We start from the raw sequence: 18,721 nt of genomic DNA on the forward strand, positions 1-18,721 counted from the left end.
CCTGGAGGCTCAACTGTTAATTGGACTTATCAATTAGTAAGTTGCTTATTCAAAATGGCTTTGTAACAGAGAAGTCTTTTGAGAGTTATTTATTTTAAGAGAGAGCGCATGCGAGGAGCGGAGAGGGAGGAGCAGAGTGAAGGGGGGAGAGAGAATCCCAAGCAGGTTCCACGCTATCAGTGCAGAGCCCATGATGGGGCTCACTCTCACAAACCACAAGATCATGACCTGAGCCAAAACCAAGAGTCGGACGCTTACCCACTTAACCAATTTAGCCACCCAAGGGCCCATCTTTTGAGATTTAATCCAGGTTCTAGTGAAACCTGAGAGTGAGCTCTTTCCAATGACTGAAGTACAAACTTCACTCTTGTCAAACTCTTGCTCTCTGAAAAAATGTTCTAGACTCTAAGCAGACCTTTTTTTTCATCCTTGTTATTTACAATCATCTTTTAGTTGAGGTCCACCATGCTCTACCCTCATCTTCCTTTTCCAGAAATACATGTAAAAGCCCCCAGATAATCTTAATAATTGTATATGGTTTTGGGTAGTTTTAATTCTTGCTGTAGACCAATTTCCAAGTTTTTGGAGGTGACCTCCCTTCACCCTCCTTTATTGAGTACACCTCTTCTTTTATCCCTGTTTTCTATTATCTGTTTTAATAATTTAATAGAAATATTAAAATGAAGTTATGTTTTCTTTCAAAGTACAATAATGGAATTTCCACTCTCATTTAAAAAAAAAAACAAATTTAGAATCTAATAGAGAATTGTCACAGGCAGACAAAATGCTGGGATTGGATGTTTATTGTACTGATTTTAACACTGATATTTACAATGACTGGAGAGCTGTTCGTAGGCTTCTTGAGGACAGGAATTTGTCTTTATCTGTCATTTATCTTCCTTATTTACAGATACAGTACTCTCCACTCAGTAGGCGTTCAATAAATATATTGATGGATTGATTTAACCAGAGTTCTAATAGATTGAATGGTAATAGATGTGTCTCCCTAACGCACAATCCAAAGTTTTGCTCTTTTGCCTAATAAGGCACATGAGGCAGCGTGTTTTTCAAAAATATTATCTTCCTACCAAGATAGGGGCAAAATACCACTCATGTGGGATTCTGCTGGTTTAAATTTTAATTGAATGAAAACAAAGCACCCAGTCCACACCTGGCAATGTATCTGGCATGCATTAGAGTTTATTGAATTAAAGAATAAATTGGGCAATCATTTAACTTGAGATTGTTCCCTTAGCAGTAAAATAAAATTATTACTACGTGCTCCACCACCCACACAAGATTGCTGTAGGGAACAAATGATAGGATGTTTATGCAAGTGCTTTAAAAACTGTAAAGTGCGTTACTACTTTAAAGTGGGAATTTGAATGTTGACCTAATGTCATTCCTACAAACTGGTATTTTTTTATGGCCATCAATTTATTAAATTCGGCATTTCTATTAAAGTCCAAAACTAATGTATAAAATTGTTTTAAACATTTGCAATACTGCGTTGAAACTATTCCTAATGTTGCCTGCTTGAGGGTCTGTGCTATGTACGAATGTGAGACTCCTACTTTACGGAAAAACATTAATTTTTCTTGAGTCCTGTATTCTACCCCAAAGAAATTTCAACTAGAAATAGCACGAATCAATGATGCCAACCCAGCAACTCAAGTTAATAGTGATCACGATTCTTTAAAAAGGGAAGCGGACAAAGACACCGAAACAGTTTTCCCAGATTAAAGCCACTTTGACTAACGGCAGCGTCCGGTGGAGACCGAGGTGAGTCCAGGACTCGGAAACCAGGGGACGAGAAGCCCAAAGACCCCTCCCCTCCCCTTCCCCCCCCCTCCCCCGCCTCTACTGGAAGCACCGCGGGGCGGCGACCGGGATCCAGCGCCAGGACGGTTGGGGGTCCCCGAGCGGGCGGCCAGGACCCGCGGCCAGTTGGAGTCAGCGAGCGCCTCGGCCGTTGGGGACTCCAGCTCCCAGCAGGCACCGCTTCCGCGGCCGACGCGCGTGGCGGCGCTGCCCGCTGGGACTCGTAGTGCGGTCCGGGTAGGAGAAAGGGGAGCCAGCCCCGGCTCCTTTCACGCACGTTTCAGAAACTGGGTCTGGAAGGGACCACGCCGGCCCACCTGCGCCCGGCGTCCCTCCGCGGCGGGGGCGAGCGGAACAGGGCGGGCCACGGCGGGAAAGGCCCTGACGGCCGTGCACGTGGGGGGTGGTTAGCGCCTAGGAACCCGGAAGCCCCGCGCACCGCCCACCGCCGCAGTGACGGGTTAACGCTTCTCCGGGGTGGAGGTGGGGGCGGGGTGTGTGGAAAGAGAGGCCGTCCCAACCCGACTCCTCTGAGAGCCGCTCGCGAGCCAGCCGTCCCCTCCCCCGCGAACCCTACGCAGCACAGGCCCCGCCCCTCGGCCGCGGCGCGTGCGCAGAAGCCCCGCCCCTCCGCCCCAGCCCCACCCCCACACCCGCAGCAGCCGCCGCCGCCACCTCTCCCTTCCTCTCTGCTCTTTCCTCCTCCTGTTTTCTTTTCCCTCCTCCCCCTCGCCTCCTTGTCTCCTCCTCCTCCGGCGCTGACGCTCGCGTAGGGCCCTGGCGTCAGACGCGCGGGGGCGGGGCGAGTGCGGCGGGGGGTATAAGTAGAGGGTGCAGGAGGCGGTGCTTCCCCTTCTCCCCGGCGGTTAGTGCTGAGAGTGCGGAGTGTGTGCTCCGGGCTCGGAACACACATTTATTATTAAAAAAACCCAAAAAAAATCTAAAAAAATCTTTTAAAAAACCCAAAAAAAATTAACAAAAAATCCGCGTCTCCCCCGCCGGAGACTTTTATTTTTTTTTCTTCCTCTTTTATAAAATAACCCGGTGAAGCAGCCGAGACCGACCCGCCCGCCCGCCCGCGGCCCCGCAGCAGCTCCAAGAAGGAACCAAGAGACCGAGGCCTTCCCGCTGCCTGGACCCGACACCGCCACCCTCGCTCCTCAGCCGGCAGCCAGCAGCCAGCAGCCAGCGGCAGCCGATCGACCCCGTTCTGCGGCCGTTGAGTAGTTTTCGATTCCGGTTGATTTTTGTCCCTCTGCGCTTGCCCCCGCTCCCCTCCCCCCGGCTCCGGCCCCCGGCCCCAGCACTCGCTCTCCTCCTCTCACGGAAAGGTCGCGGCCTGTGGCCCTGCGGGCAGCCGTGCCGAGATGAACCCCAGCGCCCCCAGCTACCCCATGGCCTCGCTCTACGTGGGGGACCTACACCCCGACGTGACCGAGGCGATGCTCTACGAGAAGTTCAGCCCGGCCGGGCCCATCCTCTCCATCCGGGTCTGCAGGGACATGATCACCCGCCGCTCCTTGGGCTACGCGTATGTGAACTTCCAGCAGCCGGCGGACGGTGAGAGCCGGGCCCGGCGGGCGGGCGGGCGGCCATGAGGCGCAGGCGGCGGCGGGCTGGCTAGGCCGACGGGCCCGGGGAGGGGGGCGGGAGGGCATGTCAGCCCCCCACGGCCGGCGGGGAGAGGCTCGGGCGCCGGGACCCCCGCTCCCGGTGCCCGCGGGGACCCGCGCTGCCGGCAGCCGCACGCCTGGCCACTTCCTCCTTTGCGACCATTTTCTCGGCCTCAGCCGCTCTCAAACTTTAGGGTGATGACGCGCCGGGAGGTTGGGTGAGATTGGGTTCTTCCACCGCGCTCCCGCCAGTAGCTGCGGGATTCTGGGGCGTCGGGAGTCGAGTCCCCTTCTCCGGTAATAGGTGAAGGCGCTCCCACCACCCGGGCTCTTGCCGGCGCCCCAGGACCCGCAGGAAGTGCGATTCGGTGCTCGAAAAATACCACGTGTTGAACCCTGTAACCTCACAGGCCCGAGGCCTGTTTCTGCTACTGGCCCAATCGCCTGGGGGAGCCACAGGGCCTTAGAATAAAGTTAATTTGGTGATGTGGTGGTCCTTGGGTTTCTGAATCCGTTCTTAATCACTTGTCAGTGACCGGTGGCTCTAGAGATGTAAATTACCAGATGAGACACGCGTTTGGGGGTTTCCCCGAGTTCAAGCATTTCTCAGTCTAATACGAACAGCAGAATGGTAGAAGCAGAGGTTGCGGAGTATGGCCCTTTTGAAATCAACTGTTTGCTCAAGCAGTGTGGGTCATTTTGAATGTTTTATCCAAATTAGTTTCATAATACTGGTAATTTGTTCAGAATGTTTTTTTCTTCCTGTGCTTTTGAGAGGTTTTCCTTAAAACGTATTCACCAATTTTGGCTGTGAACTGTTTACTTACAAGTGTAGTGTGGACTGGACCATTATACTTAGTAGCATTCAGGTAGTAAAGGTTTGTTTTTTAAAGTGGTCCAGAATATCCGTACATTATGGGAAATTGCACAAAATAACAGATGAGAGTAAGATTGAAATTCATGGAGAGAAATGTGGCTAACCTTGTATTTTTATTTTGAAGTTAAACCATTCACAAAAACAGTTTGGCAAACCGATAAGATAATGTGGCGTGGTGATGAGTTACCAGGATTTTCTTTCATATCTGGATGTATGACTTCTAAAAGTTGACTTCTAAAACTCCGCTTCAGTTGACTTTATGGCCCAATTTGTTTTTTTTCCCCAAGCTGCTTGGATACATGTTAAGTAATACAAATTACAGGGAGTTGGCTTTTAAATTTTTATTTTATTCACTCAGAACTGAAGTTACTTAATGATCAGCTGTTTACCAAGTGAAGGTAATAGCGAGATTTGAGGTAGGCATATTATGGAGTGACCCAGAGCCAGAAGTTGTAAAACTGCACTGCAGCTTTCCTGCCCTTTGGCTCTGTAAGCAGGAGCTCCAAATACCCCTCCATAACAATTCTTCCCAACCCTGGACAAGGTTTGCCACTGAATGAAAGATAAAAATTAGGAGAAATAACTTTGGGGCAGGTAATCACAATTTAGAGTCGATAGAGAAAACTTGAACAAACCCTAAAGACCATAAAATGTAAGTTTTGGAAATGGCTGTTACTTGGTCTCAGTTTAACAATTTTAAAACAAAAAGACCCACTTTTGAGAATTTCTTGTGATTTGAAAAGTTGAACTTCGGGTTACCATGGTTACAGTACACTGCCTGTATTCTCAGTCTATTCCATAGACCAGTACCGTAACTGCTCAAAAGAAAATAGCATTTTTTCATCTTCCATTTATTTGGTTTCAGTACAAATTACTGTCTTTCTAGTTATTCCAGTGGTTTTCTCTTTCTTTTCCTATTTACTGCAACACTGATGAACTTGTAGAATAGCTTCCAAAAGTGACCAGTTTCCAATTTAACAGGAAGAGGTGACTCATTCGAAAGACGCTCAAGCAAAGTCAGCTAAAAAACTAGGGGAGCTGAGTAGGTGTGGTCAATTGATAATGAGCTGACAGCTGATTGTCACTATCTTCTAGAAACTGGAGCTTTCATTTATAAAAAGAAGTGGCCGGAAAATTTGTCCTCTCAATAATTTTACAGTTACATTGGCATGGAATTTGTAGAAACTGGTGTTTCAGGACTTCAAATGGACTGTTTTTTCCTTTAGGACTAATTTTTTTTTTTTTTTTACTTAGAATACATTTTTCCATGGAAAGTCTTGATAAGTGCTTCATGGTAGAGGTGGACATAATTCAGTCCTTCAAAGACCCTGAGATCATAGGGTAGATTTTGAAATATTCTAGCACTATCTAGGAATAATGGATTAAATGATTAATAAATCGGTGACTAAAGAAAGAATTGGTTTTATGTGTCAAAGTGTTAGTGAATTGTGAATATTGTAGACCTGGTATTCCAAAAATTCTGTATTCAGTATAGAGCTAAGTATGCCCAACATCGGATTAGTTTTTGAAAGATGGATTCAAATCTGGATCTGAATGGATGTAGCTTTTTTTTTTTTTTAATATGGCAATAGGAGGTTGGGCCATGATTTCCTGAAATCACCGCCCCCCCCCCCATCCAGGAATTTTTTTTTTTTTTTGATGGACTAATTTTTATATAATATTGGCTGTGGTAAGCAATGAAAAGATTGATTTTGACAATAAGGGAAGGCATCGAAATGCTTGAAAATCTAAAAACTGTTGAGTCTGGATCATTTATAATTGCCTAATATCTTTTATATTGCTTATTAAGTAAATTGTATGCGGAGGTATCGTGGTTTTATATTGAGTAGGAACAAAAGTGATTTTAAATTATGGCAGTTAAAAATTGTTTCAGAAATACCTTATTAGTGATAGGTCATCTATTAACATGGGAGATTGGAAATTTCTGATAATTCTTTTTTTTTTTTGCCTTACACAATTTAAATCTAGACCAGTGTGAGGTAAGGTCCAGCCATCTTGAAGTTTAAAGAAGTAGAGGCACGCCCCCCCCCCCCCCACAATGATTTATATAATTTTTAGTAGCCTGAAAATGTTTCGAAGTAATATTCACTCTGAACATGTCTTTCCTGCAGCGGAGCGTGCTTTGGACACCATGAATTTTGATGTTATAAAGGGCAAGCCAGTACGCATCATGTGGTCTCAGCGTGATCCATCACTTCGCAAAAGTGGAGTGGGCAACATATTCATTAAAAATTTGGACAAATCCATTGATAATAAAGCACTGTATGATACATTTTCTGCTTTTGGTAACATCCTTTCATGTAAGGTAAGCCAAACTGACAGGTAAACATTTACAGTGTTTTAGCTTCTTGTAGTTTATTCCTTAAAAGAGCAACCATACTACATAGGTAGCTTTATTTCCCAAATAACCCAGGCTAGGAGGCTGACAAGTTCTCTCTGAACACTGGGGGAAAAAATGCTGAATCAATAGCAAGTAATGAAAAATTGGTATCTGTTTTTCCCTAGGTGGTTTGTGATGAAAATGGTTCCAAAGGTTATGGATTTGTACATTTTGAGACACAGGAAGCAGCTGAAAGAGCTATTGAAAAAATGAATGGGATGCTTCTAAATGATCGCAAAGTGTAAGTATAAATAGTTAATCATATTTCAAATCTGTTTTTAATAGTTCAATTCATCTTACAAGTTAGTATATTTGTGTTCTTAAAGAGCTAGAGCTGGAGTGAAAGTTAATAAACCACATCTTGGTAGGTTTTGTAATTGTCTTTTCTGATTTGTTGTAACATACAAATAACGGTGAATTAACGTGATTGGTCAGCATTCAAGCCAAAAAGAAAATGAAGATAGGTATACTGCGATAAGAAACTTTGTCAGAATAAGTGCATAGTGAAAAAACTAGGAATCCAAACAGAAACTTAATCAATTCCTGAGGTGATCATTGACCCATTTTACATTTGAGGAAACTGAGGCTGAAATAATTTGCCTGTGTTAACCTGCTGGTTTGACAGATGAGCTGGGATACAAACCCAGTGGTCTAAATTCAGAGCTTAAGTTGGCTCTTTACTTGGCCTTACTACTACAATTTATTGATGAAGTTTAAAGGTTTGGGTTTTGGGGGGCTTTTTGGTTTGTTTTTTTAACCTTGTGACCCCCCCCCCCCCACCCATTTAAAGATAAAGTGGAATTAAACCAGAAATCTTCATAACTAATCATTCCCGAAAATAAACTTGTTTTTAAAAGTTGCTAACTTTTTATACAATGGCACCGATAAAACCTCTGAGACTTGTTTTTGCTGCAGGTTAAAATTGCAGATTTTGTGAGCCCAAAGAAATTACATCTTAAATTTTTTATTCTCAACGCCAGTCGATTTTGTTTAATTATCCAGGCAAATTCAACTGTAAGGCCATACTGTAAATGATCTGACTTCACGTTGCTGTATAAACTGCAGTGATAGCATGCATATTGGGTCTGGTTGTTCTTAGAACACCTTAAACTGCATCACTCTTAAAATGTGGTCACCTCGTCAAGTGGTATGGTCAGTCTGTACATGAAGGGATCATGCACATGATGCACATGGTGTTATCTATTTGAATGTTGTGTCCCTGCATGATTAAGGAAAGACTTTGTAAGGTGTAAAGAACCCATATAAGTCTAAGAAACCAGCAGTTGCTCGATACGAACAATTTACAAAGGCTAATTCTTAGAAGTAGTGCATCTTTATTTATTTTTGAAGTAGAACATCTTTAAATGAGAGAAATATTTAGCATCATTAGTATTAGAAGATAAAAATCTTACAGTTTGTCCACATGCTTGGGGGGGTGGGAAGAAGAATGTCCAGCATCGGTGGGGGTCTAGATTAAATAATTTATTGCTCTTTTGAGTGTGAAGTAATCCTTTTGGAAAACCGTTTGTGTATGTAAACTTAAGGTCACTTATAGGCTTTTTGAACTACTGCGATTGCTGCAAATCTATCCTAAGAAATAACAGAAAGGCTCATTAAGTTCCAGCATTATTTACAAAAGCAGAAAGTTGTGATGTCCGCAGTGGAGTATTATGCTCCTGTTGGGAGTGTTTGTAAAACTGATAGCAAGGAGAAGCACTGCCGAATGAGTGGGGTGGGGAAGGTTAAGGAACAAAGTCACAGGTATGTCCATTAAAAGGACTTAGGGACTAAGTCAGTCATGATTTGGGTGGTATTAATGGGAGATGGCTTTTTACTTTGGTGTCTATTACAATATTCTTTAGGGACATGCCCTACTTTTAGGGAAACCTAAAATTTTAAAACATTTAGTCGATAATGCTGCAAAGAAAATTTGCGAAGGTGTTAGGTGTTAAGAGTACAAAATTCAGAAGTATAAATTTTCCATTTTAGGAGATTACAAAAAATGCGCAGGGGCCACTTGGAAATAGCATTGACGAAAGGTTTTAGGTCTTTTCCTTGGTGTGGTGCATGTGTTACCCCCCACTCCTTTATATTGCTAGGCATGATCTCTTTAACCCTGGGTTAGCCAGAAGGAAGGGACAGGAGTGTGTGTGAAGAAAAATGCTTCCTTTTTTATTGTAGTTAAGAGGTTTGTTCTTTTATGCTTCCATTTTTTTTCACTTAAGGCACTTCTGTTTTATCGTGTGCTCTTTATTAGAGATTCTGAAATTATCAGTAACAATTACAAAATCAACCATCAGGCTTAATTAATCTGAACTTAATAAAATAGAACCTAATTTTATAGTCCTTACATATTTTATTAGATTTGTTGGACGATTTAAGTCTCGTAAAGAACGAGAAGCAGAACTCGGAGCTAGGGCAAAAGAGTTCACCAATGTTTACATCAAGAATTTTGGAGAAGATATGGATGATGAGCGCCTTAAGGATCTCTTTGGCAAGTTTGGTAATGTGTCTGAATTAAATTTTTACACTCAAAGTTCTGAGTAATTGCTCAACATTAGTTTTGGCTAATACTTTATACTAAAGTAAATGAAATGAAACTTAATATGGTACTTAAAAATAACTGTCATTATGTGGATCAAACTACTGATAGTCCATTATACTACAAAGTAGTATATAAATAAAGGTTAATAGTGTTGTTATTAGCACAGTAAGGTGTGACTGCATAATTGGAACAGAGTTTAAAAGGTTATGCTACAGTAAGAAGTTGTGCTGGATTTATGCACGTACAGATCCCATCTCATCAGAGGCATGCACACGACACAGCCAACTTAGGTCAGAATGCAGTCCTTAGGGGACAGGAAAGCTGGCCAGCTTTAGGGTATTTGGCCAGTCTTAAAAGCCTCGTGTTTGAGCAATTTGAAACCATGACATTCAAAGACAAAGCCAGAGATCCTGATTTTCCCGTGATATCTCCTTGGGATGGCCTTCTGAATCCATGGGATCTTAAACTATTTGTTCCTTGCATTTCAAAATTAACTTCATTAAATTTTAAGTCAGCGAAGTGTAACCAGCCTCACTTTAGATAGTTGTGTGACTGATCAGAGGATGGACTTTAAATTGAATGCTTTTGCAGGTGATTTGCTTTTCCTTATCATTTGTTGAACTTATTAAATAGGTGGCTTTTTTTTTTTTGAGCACCTCAAATGATACAGAATTAGGAAATGTAATTTTTTATTGCCGATCTAGCATGCCACATTGAACCCACTGCTCCTTTGAGCAAAAAACTTGTCCTTTTGCACAAAGGTAAATTGTGTCTTGCATCTTTAAATTCTCTTTAGTGAATGGTTTTGTATGTTTCATCTGTCTTTTTTAATTAGAAGCTGTTTCTTAAGTTGGATATTATTAACCAGTTATGCCAAATTAATGTGAGGTGACCACCACTACGTAAATTTGTCAAATAATTTTCTTGGCTATTTCTCAAAGCAGAGATTGGAAGTACAGCATTAGGACCAGAGGTACCTTAAAGGAAACAATCTACCTGTGCCCGTAGCTGTTCCATATTCTCTGTAATCAGATGTGATTTTAAACCTTTTTTTGGCCCCGTCTCCCAGGCTGAGATAACACCCACCTCAGTGAAGTGTCTTTCACTTGGGCGGACGGGGGCCATGTGTCATCAAAAACGTGCCACCTTCTCCCAAGTGATTTCTGTCTTTCCAAAGGTTCCTGTATTCCCTCCACTCCCAGTTCAAAGTCAAGTGGGCCAAGGGTTGAGAAAAACCAATTGTTGGCTAAAAAAAAAAAAAAAAAAAAAAAAAAAAGCAAATCTGTTTTGAACAAAATAAAATCTCTCTCATTTACAATTGCCTAAAACATAACCTCCTTAAATGGAAGGAGGAATGAGCGTTTCAGGGAATAGAGTACTTACCTTCTTAGTACAAATAGAAGGTCTTTGAAGAGACTTTTTTTTTTTAATTTTTATTTTTTTCATGGCTTTGTTTTTGTGTGTTGAAATTTGAAATGTATAAATGTGTGAAATACCTTTGAATCATCTAAAAACTTTTTTTAGGACCTGCCTTAAGTGTGAAAGTAATGACTGATGAAAGTGGAAAATCCAAAGGTTTTGGATTTGTAAGCTTCGAAAGGCATGAAGATGCACAGAAAGTAAGACTCAAATATACTAACTAAAGACAGTGTGGGTTTCCCGTATTTTGTAGTAAGAAGGGAGATGACACATTTCCTTGCTCTGCTGCTGAAATTTACATGCGTTCTGGTGGCTATTTTACACGTATTGTTTTCAGCTACTTGTATTTGATGAGTTTTGAGGGTATAAATTGGGAACTGGTATTTCCCCAAACAAAACTTAGTTTTTGTGACAGATCCACCTTTAGCTTTCATAACCTAACATTTCCCGTATCGTTAAACAACTTCTTTCTCCGTTGCAAGTTAGTAATTAAAGTTTTTGTGATTTCTGTAAGGCTGTGGATGAGATGAACGGGAAGGAGCTCAATGGAAAACAAATTTACGTTGGTCGAGCTCAGAAAAAAGTGGAACGGCAGACGGAACTTAAGCGCAAATTTGAACAGATGAAGCAAGATAGGATCACCAGATACCAGGTTCATTTTTAATTGACAAGCAAAATAAGACAGAGCTGAGCAAACCTAGTTTACGTTCATGTCAGTTACTGCCAGGTAACTGGAGGGTTTGAGAAGGGGGGAAGGGAGAAGAAACATGGGATAAAATACTAGGAAGTGTGCTTCAGTACCACTGTGGTTTTCTTTTTTCTTTTCCTTCAGTTCTCTTTTCTTTTTTTTAGGGTGTTAACCTTTATGTGAAAAATCTTGATGATGGTATTGATGATGAACGTCTCCGGAAAGAGTTTTCTCCTTTTGGTACAATCACTAGTGCAAAGGTAAAGCATAGGGATACTTTTTTACCATTTAGGGAAAATCCATGCATGTGGATATGTATGTATAAATTTCACATTAATACACCTACTGGAATTTTTGTCTTACTTTGTAAATGAATAGTCAAATGGGGTTTTTTTTCTTCCAAAAAAAAACAGGCTTTCATTTTTCTGGAAATCAGGTTTCTGTCTCATTGCTTCGAAAATATATTCAAATTTGAAGTAGATGTAGCCTTGATGGTTTATTTTTTGCAGGTGGTGAGTTCTGAATGCTTCCTGGGGAAGGCTACATTTGTTGACCATAGTTCATGATTGATCCTCACATAATTAATACACGTAGTTCTATATACTCTGTTCAACTCGTTATTTTCCTGGTTAAAGAAGGCAGTTTAGGGGCACCGGGACCTTTGTGGCTCAGTCGGTTAAGCGCCTGACTCTTGCTTTCTGCTCAGGTTGTGATTTCATGGTTCACGGGGTTGAGCCCCCTCACCCCGCTCCACACTGACAGCACGGAGCCTGCCTAGGACTCTCTCTCCCTACCTCTGCACACATGCCTTCTCGGTCTCTAAATATCTTTTTAAAAGCAATTTATCAGGAAACCATAATTGTTACAGGGGAAATATGTATTCATTAACACTTCATTCTGGGGAGTCCAGTTTCAAGCCCCCAAGCAGTAAAGATTGATGTACTTGAACTCAGAAAGTAAGAATTACAGCAATATGTAATATGTGGTTTTAATCTAAATTCCGGGATTTTAAGAACCTGCTCCAGGTGTTTTTTTTCTGATGTCAGTGATCCAAGAATTCCTCTGTGTGTAAAGTTCTGTGCATCTGTATTTTGGGATATAGGAGGAGTGAATTTTATGTCAGCTCTTTGTTTTATAGTGCAAATATTCTCTCCAGTCTTTCACTTAGGACTTTGGGTTCTTTTGTCATCTTGTTTTCCCTATAGTTTACATTTTATGTTCAGAATCGGGCAATTTGATTTTTCAGTGTGACATGAATTAAGAGTTGTGACTTAATTCTTCTCATTTCTCTCAGTGTACCATGTATTGAATAACGCGAGGTCTATTTTTTCATTATTTTAAAATGTTAACCTTAACACACTAAATTCCCATAATTGCATGGGTAGGTTTCAGGATCTTGTTTTAGGTAGAATTGACATATATTAAGTATACAACATAATGACGATGTTTGTGTATGTTGTGAAGCAGTCATAATAAATCTAGTTAATATTTGTCACTATACATAATTCTTTTTCCTCTCGTGATGAGAATTTTTGAGATCTACTCTCAGGAACTTTCAAATGTGTAATGTAGAACTATTGACTATAGTCCCCCATGCTGTACATTAATTGCATCCCCCGGACTTATTTTATAGATGGGAGTTTATACTTTTTAAAACCTCTTTGTTTCATTTCCTCTACCCCCACCTCTCTGCTTCTAGCAACCAAGAGCTCAGTTTTTTTGTTTGTTTCTTGGTGTTTTGCTTTTATTCCCCTTACGTGTGAGATCCTTGGACTGTGTTCCTACGCTACCCCATACTGCTCAATGTAGTTGTAGAACGTGTTTATTGCTGGGCTAAGGAGGACTTCTTTGCGTCTCCTCGTTGCTCCTTTAAATGATCTTTGCAGTGTTTGGAAGCTTCCTTCTAGCCAATGTTTATGGCCCTTTTGGCCTTGAATGTGAAATTTTTATTTGAAATTGTGAATTGTGGCTATTTCTAAGATTCAGCTGCTTCTCCACCCCACCCAAAGAATAGTAAAGCATGTTGTCCACTTGAATTGCTGAGTCAAATGTTAATGATGCTAGAGTTAAATTTAGCAGGCCCTGAATGTATTACTCAGATATTTAAACCTTAATATTTAATGTCTAATACTTAATTGACTATCTAAAATCCTACCGCATTTGCTGTCTTACCTCCACCTCTTTACTTCCTGTTTTGTTTGGCTGAGGTGTACCACGTGTGTAGCTTGCCCTGAATATTCAGGTATTAAGGAAACATTGTAGAAAACAATGAAAGCATTAACAGTGTGTACTTGAGTCAGTAGCTGTAATTGACAAGTTAGTAATGCTTTTTTCTTAGCGTCCTGTTCTATCCTTGAATTAACTTTTTCTTAAATCTTTTTGTCTTCTAATAGGTCATGATGGAGGGTGGTCGCAGCAAAGGGTTTGGTTTTGTATGTTTCTCCTCCCCAGAAGAAGCCACAAAAGCAGTTACAGAAATGAATGGTAGAATTGTGGCCACCAAGCCATTGTATGTAGCTTTAGCTCAGCGCAAAGAAGAGCGCCAGGCTCACCTCACTAACCAGTATATGCAGAGAATGGCAAGTGTCCGAGCTGTGCCCAATCCTGTAATCAACCCCTACCAGCCAGCACCTCCTTCAGGTTACTTCATGGCAGCTATCCCACAGGTAAGTTTCAGAAGAGAACAAAAACCTAATGCAGGTTTTCATATTTGGTCACGTTTAGTGTCTTTGCCCTAAATAAAGGCATGTGAATTACGATTTACGTTTGAAAAAAAAACGCTCAGAGCGTAAGGACTTGCTGACTGTTTATTATGGAGTGTCGAGCTCGCTGCGTCACTTGCTTGCTTCTTTACCGGACGCGTGTGTTTGCTTTCTGCAGACTCAGAACCGTGCTGCGTACTACCCTCCTAGCCAGATTGCTCAACTCAGACCAAGTCCTCGCTGGACTGCTCAGGGTGCCAGACCTCATCGTAAGCCTTTTGTTTTTAAGTATGGTTGTGAATTGTTTGGACTAAAAATGTGAGACAAATAAGCTGTTCTGTTTCAACGGCATATTGACTTTTTTTATAATTTAGGGTTATGGGTGTTCATTTTGGGGATCCTAGCGTTTTTTGTTTCTTGTTTTTTTAAGCAAAATCCTAAAATGCCTCCCCCTTCCTGTCTTACGGAGGCAGTGAATTCTGTGCTGATTTGATTTTCCTTTATGACAAGTTTGGGAATGGATCCAACTCTTAATTTCACATTTGGTTAGGCAGTAATTTTAAAAGACCTCGTTCCAATGTGCGAGGATCAGCGTCCTGGCATTTTGAGCCTTGCCCTGTGGACCAGGGCTGCATCGCAGGAGCACTTGGAACCAGGTTTGTGTATCATGTTCAGGTAGTAGTAAGTACTTATTCTTACATGAATGAATTTTTTTATGGACTCATTCTCCGGGCAAGTGGCAGGTGAGAGACTAAGCTTTAAAACATGGTACTTCTATTTACTCATTTTTATCCTTTTGTTCAAACCTCAACTCTAAAAAAGCGTGAGTTTTTTAATGCTTTCGGTGAGTTTTTTCCCAGTTAACGTGTGTCTGTATCTTCAAATGCAGCATTCCAAAATATGCCCGGTGCTATCCGCCCAGCCGCTCCTAGACCACCATTTAGTACTATGAGACCAGCTTCTTCACAGGTTCCACGAGTCATGTCCACACAGCGTGTTGGTAAGTCGGAACACTTCCTGTAAAGATGGATTTCCGCTTTGAAAGCACGGTCAAAGTACAGACCCGCATGTTCATTTTTTAGCTAACACGTCAACACAGACGATGGGTCCACGTCCTGCAGCTGCTGCCGCTGCAGCCACTCCTGCGGTCCGCACCGTTCCACAGTATAAGTACGCCGCCGGGGTCCGCAATCCGCAGCAGCATCTGAATGCACAGCCGCAAGTTACCATGCAGCAGGTGGGTCTTCGAGTTCTTCCCGAGAGGACGGGCCTTGGTTGCAGTTAAATATGACAGCTGGATCATGAGAGCTTGAGGTGTCCAGAATATCTTAATTGGTATCCCGTTAATTGGCTGTGTGAAAAAACGTCTTATTCGCCCTATACTGTGGGAGTTACACAAGCATTCGGCATCCCTTATCCTGACCCACTTGTGTGGTTTGAGAGCTTTGTTAGGCATAGTCCTAAGGGAGAAAAGGCAAAATAAAGATTGGTCTGTGAGATTTGGCTCACCCCCTTTTTTCGACCCTGAGACAAAAATTGTCAACTGTCATTGAGTGTAATAGAAACAGAGCTCAAAAGAATATTCCAGGTAGAGAAGGAAGTATCCTGTGTGGTTATAATACTTGGGCTGTATTGCTGATTCACTCAGCCTCTCCTATTCATGTTTAGAATGCAGTCTTCATCATTTTGGGATTTTCTGGTGATCAGTGTTTTTATGTGCCATCACTTCTGTACTTTAAATTCGGAATTTTCCTGTTTTTCTAGCCTGCTGTCCATGTACAAGGTCAGGAGCCTTTGACTGCTTCCATGTTGGCATCTGCCCCTCCTCAAGAGCAAAAGCAAATGTTGGGTAAGTGCCTTTGTCCCACTTAGTGACAGAAAGACTGGCTAGAAAAGAGGAGGGAGATACTCAGAGCCCTGCTTTGCACCTAAAAATGGCAGTGAAGGTGGTGGGATTGTTTTGACTTGGTGTGTCTACCAAACTTCTTGATAGCTTTCCAGGCTTTTAATTATTTTGCTTTTGATGAATAGGATAATAGGGTGTTACTTGCCATGGATCCCATGACATTTTTGGGACAGGGAATTTGAACTAAATGGATAAAAAACTGAGCACACATTTAACAACTTAATTGCCTTGGGGTAGAGCTTGATCTCTTTGATAACAGTATCAAAATGGTGGATTTGGGGTTAGCATTTATTTGCTGTATCCAAAAGTAAGGTTCTTCAACCCAGTTTTAATATTGGCAGATGGCTTTATTCTTCTGATGAAAGGAATTTATGTTTTTGTTCCTAGGTGAGCGGCTCTTTCCTCTAATTCAAGCCATGCACCCTACTCTTGCTGGTAAAATCACTGGCATGTTGTTGGAGATTGATAATTCAGAACTTCTTCATATGCTTGAGTCTCCAGAGTCTCTCCGTTCTAAAGTAATTTAAATTCATCACTTATCTAGCAGCTTCTTATACAGTGTATTCCAGGGCTTTTTATAGAACCTTGAACATTAATAATAAGTGCTTTATACAAGCCACGCACAGTTCTAAGTTTTATTACAAATGTAAATCCTGATAACCACCTGTGGTTCCGTCATCCCCATTTTTACTGTACATGGGGGAACAGTTTGGAAACTCTGCCCTTTGTTCACACAGCTAGTCCATGGCAGAGCTTGGTTTCACATCCAGCATCCATGCTCTCTTGGCTGTGCTGTTTTCTTAGTGAAGAAAGACATGTTTGCCAATGTTTCTCAACTTTGGGGGAGTTTTGGTGAGGAGAGCGTGAGAAGCACAAGAGGGTTCACGATTCCAGGACGGTGGTGGATTGTAACCCCAAAGGATATGGATAGCTGAAATGTGTTCTGGAAAGCAGTTCCTTCCACTTTCCTCTGAGGAAGAGTTTGGTTTGCCTTTGGACATTTACATGTTGTGAATTGGAACTTCTTCCAGTGACTCCTTCACAGAGCCAATTTGTTCTTTAGGTTGATGAAGCTGTAGCCGTACTACAAGCCCACCAAGCGAAAGAGGCTGCCCAGAAAGCAGTTAATAGTGCCACTGGTGTTCCAACTGTTTAAAGTGAGCATTACTCCCTGGGGAGTTTCATACTGATTTCCTTATCTCTTACCAGTTTGAGTAGGTTTTGAAACGAAAAAAAAATTTATTTTTACCGGTAATCCAAACCTATTGCTGACTTTTTAAAGAGAAGTAGAAATAGAAACTAAAGGAGATTTTAGTTTACTTGTTAGCCTGGTATTGACTTGAATGTTTTCAAACACTGTCAGAATTATGTATTTGAATTACTGATTGGATGGGCTGGGCTTTCTGTGTACTTACTCGCAGAGGACTTTTCATAGCTTACACCTTTTCTTGAGTTGCAGCAAGGACAGTTGCCCCCGGCCTCTACTAGTGCCCTTCTTTACTTTAAGAAACAGGGTGACGTAGCTGTGTAGCCCAGACCGGAGATTGACGGACGTTTTCCTGTAAAGGACCAGAAAGGAAATATTTTAGGCCTTGTGGGCCGTGTTGTCTGTTGCAGTTACTCTGTTACAGTGTTAATGTGAAAGAGCTCGTAGACCTGATGTAAACAGATAGTTGCAGCTGGGTTCCAATAAGACTTTACAGAAACAGGCTGCACACTGAAGTTGGCCATGGGCTTTCAATTTGCTGTTGACAGGTACCAGTATTGGTTATCTTCTTTTGTTGCTGGTATTTGCCATTAGCATGCTGTGTACTTGAAATTTGCACAGCGCTACATTTGGTACATTTGCATACTGGAATATAATCGCAATAACTAGCAGCTATTATCACTTTATATAAGGATTGTTTACTTTTATTTTAGCAACTGGAATCATTAAATACTAGCTTGGCAAGTCTGATGATCATAATTTTTTTTTCCCTGCATTCACAGATTGATCAGGGACCACGAAAAGAAACTCGTGCTTCACCGAAGAAAAATATCTAAACATCGAAAAACTTAAACATTATGGAAAAAAAACATTGCAAAATAGAAAATAAATAAAAAAAGGAAAGGAAACTTTGAACCTTATGTACCGAGCAAATGCCAGGTCTAGCAAACATAATGCTAGTCCTAGATTACTTATTGATTTAAAAACAACAAAAAAAAGAAAAAAACACAAAAAAATAGTAAAATATAAAAACAAATTAATGTTTTATAGACCCTGGGAAAAAGAATTTTCAGCAAAGTACAAAAATTTAAAGCATTCCTTTCTTTAATTTTGTAATTCTTTACTGTGGAATAGCTCAGAATGTCACTTCTGTTTTAAATAACAGAATTGATAACTGAGCAAGGAAACGTAATTTGGATTATAAAATTCTTGCTTTAATAAAAATTCCTTAAACAGTGCACAGTGGTGGTACGCTATTTTATTTCTTTGTAATTGGCTTGCGCAAATAGGTGATAAGCTGGGATTGGCAGAAGAACCTCTTCCGTGAACCTCTTAACCCGTGCTGTTAAGTTCAAGGGTATCCTAGTTTTACGAGAAAGAGCCAGAAGAATATCCCTAATGTGTTTTTACATTTCCGTGTCAATTCTTGAGCCAACGTATGTCTGTCATTAAATGACGAACATTTTTTGAGATGATGCCAGTTTATGACTAGTAAGGTGTCTAAGCTGGAAAGATAATTAGCTTAAACCCTCATTTATATGG

The 18,721-nt window shown here is 41.4% G+C and overlaps 1 protein-coding gene across 1 annotated transcript; it reads left to right on the forward strand.

Moving 5' to 3' along the window:
* Positions 1-2,477: 2,477 nt before the first annotated feature.
* Positions 2,478-18,417, forward strand: PABPC1 (poly(A) binding protein cytoplasmic 1). Its single transcript, XM_045454051.1, has 16 exons — positions 2,478-3,039; positions 3,153-3,381; positions 6,444-6,637; positions 6,838-6,953; positions 9,076-9,215; positions 10,782-10,876; positions 11,191-11,328; positions 11,529-11,624; positions 13,758-14,030; positions 14,245-14,335; positions 14,956-15,066; positions 15,149-15,303; positions 15,831-15,915; positions 16,360-16,490; positions 17,036-17,129; positions 17,962-18,417. Exons 2-15 carry the CDS (start codon positions 3,189-3,191, stop codon positions 17,126-17,128), a joined length of 1,911 nt encoding a protein of 636 aa, XP_045310007.1. The 5' UTR covers positions 2,478-3,039; positions 3,153-3,188; the 3' UTR covers position 17,129; positions 17,962-18,417.
* The last annotated feature ends 304 nt before the right edge of the window (positions 18,418-18,721 follow it).

The sequence above is a fragment of the Leopardus geoffroyi genome, chromosome C3 (assembly GCF_018350155.1).
Source record: "Leopardus geoffroyi isolate Oge1 chromosome C3, O.geoffroyi_Oge1_pat1.0, whole genome shotgun sequence".
Lineage (NCBI taxonomy): Eukaryota > Metazoa > Chordata > Mammalia > Carnivora > Felidae > Leopardus > Leopardus geoffroyi.

What these genes read in the sequence shown, in the direction of transcription:
- PABPC1 (XM_045454051.1), top strand. Translation starts at nt 3,189, where the DNA reads ATGAACCCCAGCGCCCCCAGCTACCCCATGGCCTCGCTCTACGTGGGG. An exon ending in CTTCCAGCAGCCGGCGGACG is followed by an intron (nt 3,382 to 6,443) that starts GTGAGAGCCGGG and finishes TCTTTCCTGCAG; the next exon opens with CGGAGCGTGCTTTGGACACC. An exon ending in GGATCTCTTTGGCAAGTTTG is followed by an intron (nt 9,216 to 10,781) that starts GTAATGTGTCTG and finishes AACTTTTTTTAG; the next exon opens with GACCTGCCTTAAGTGTGAAA.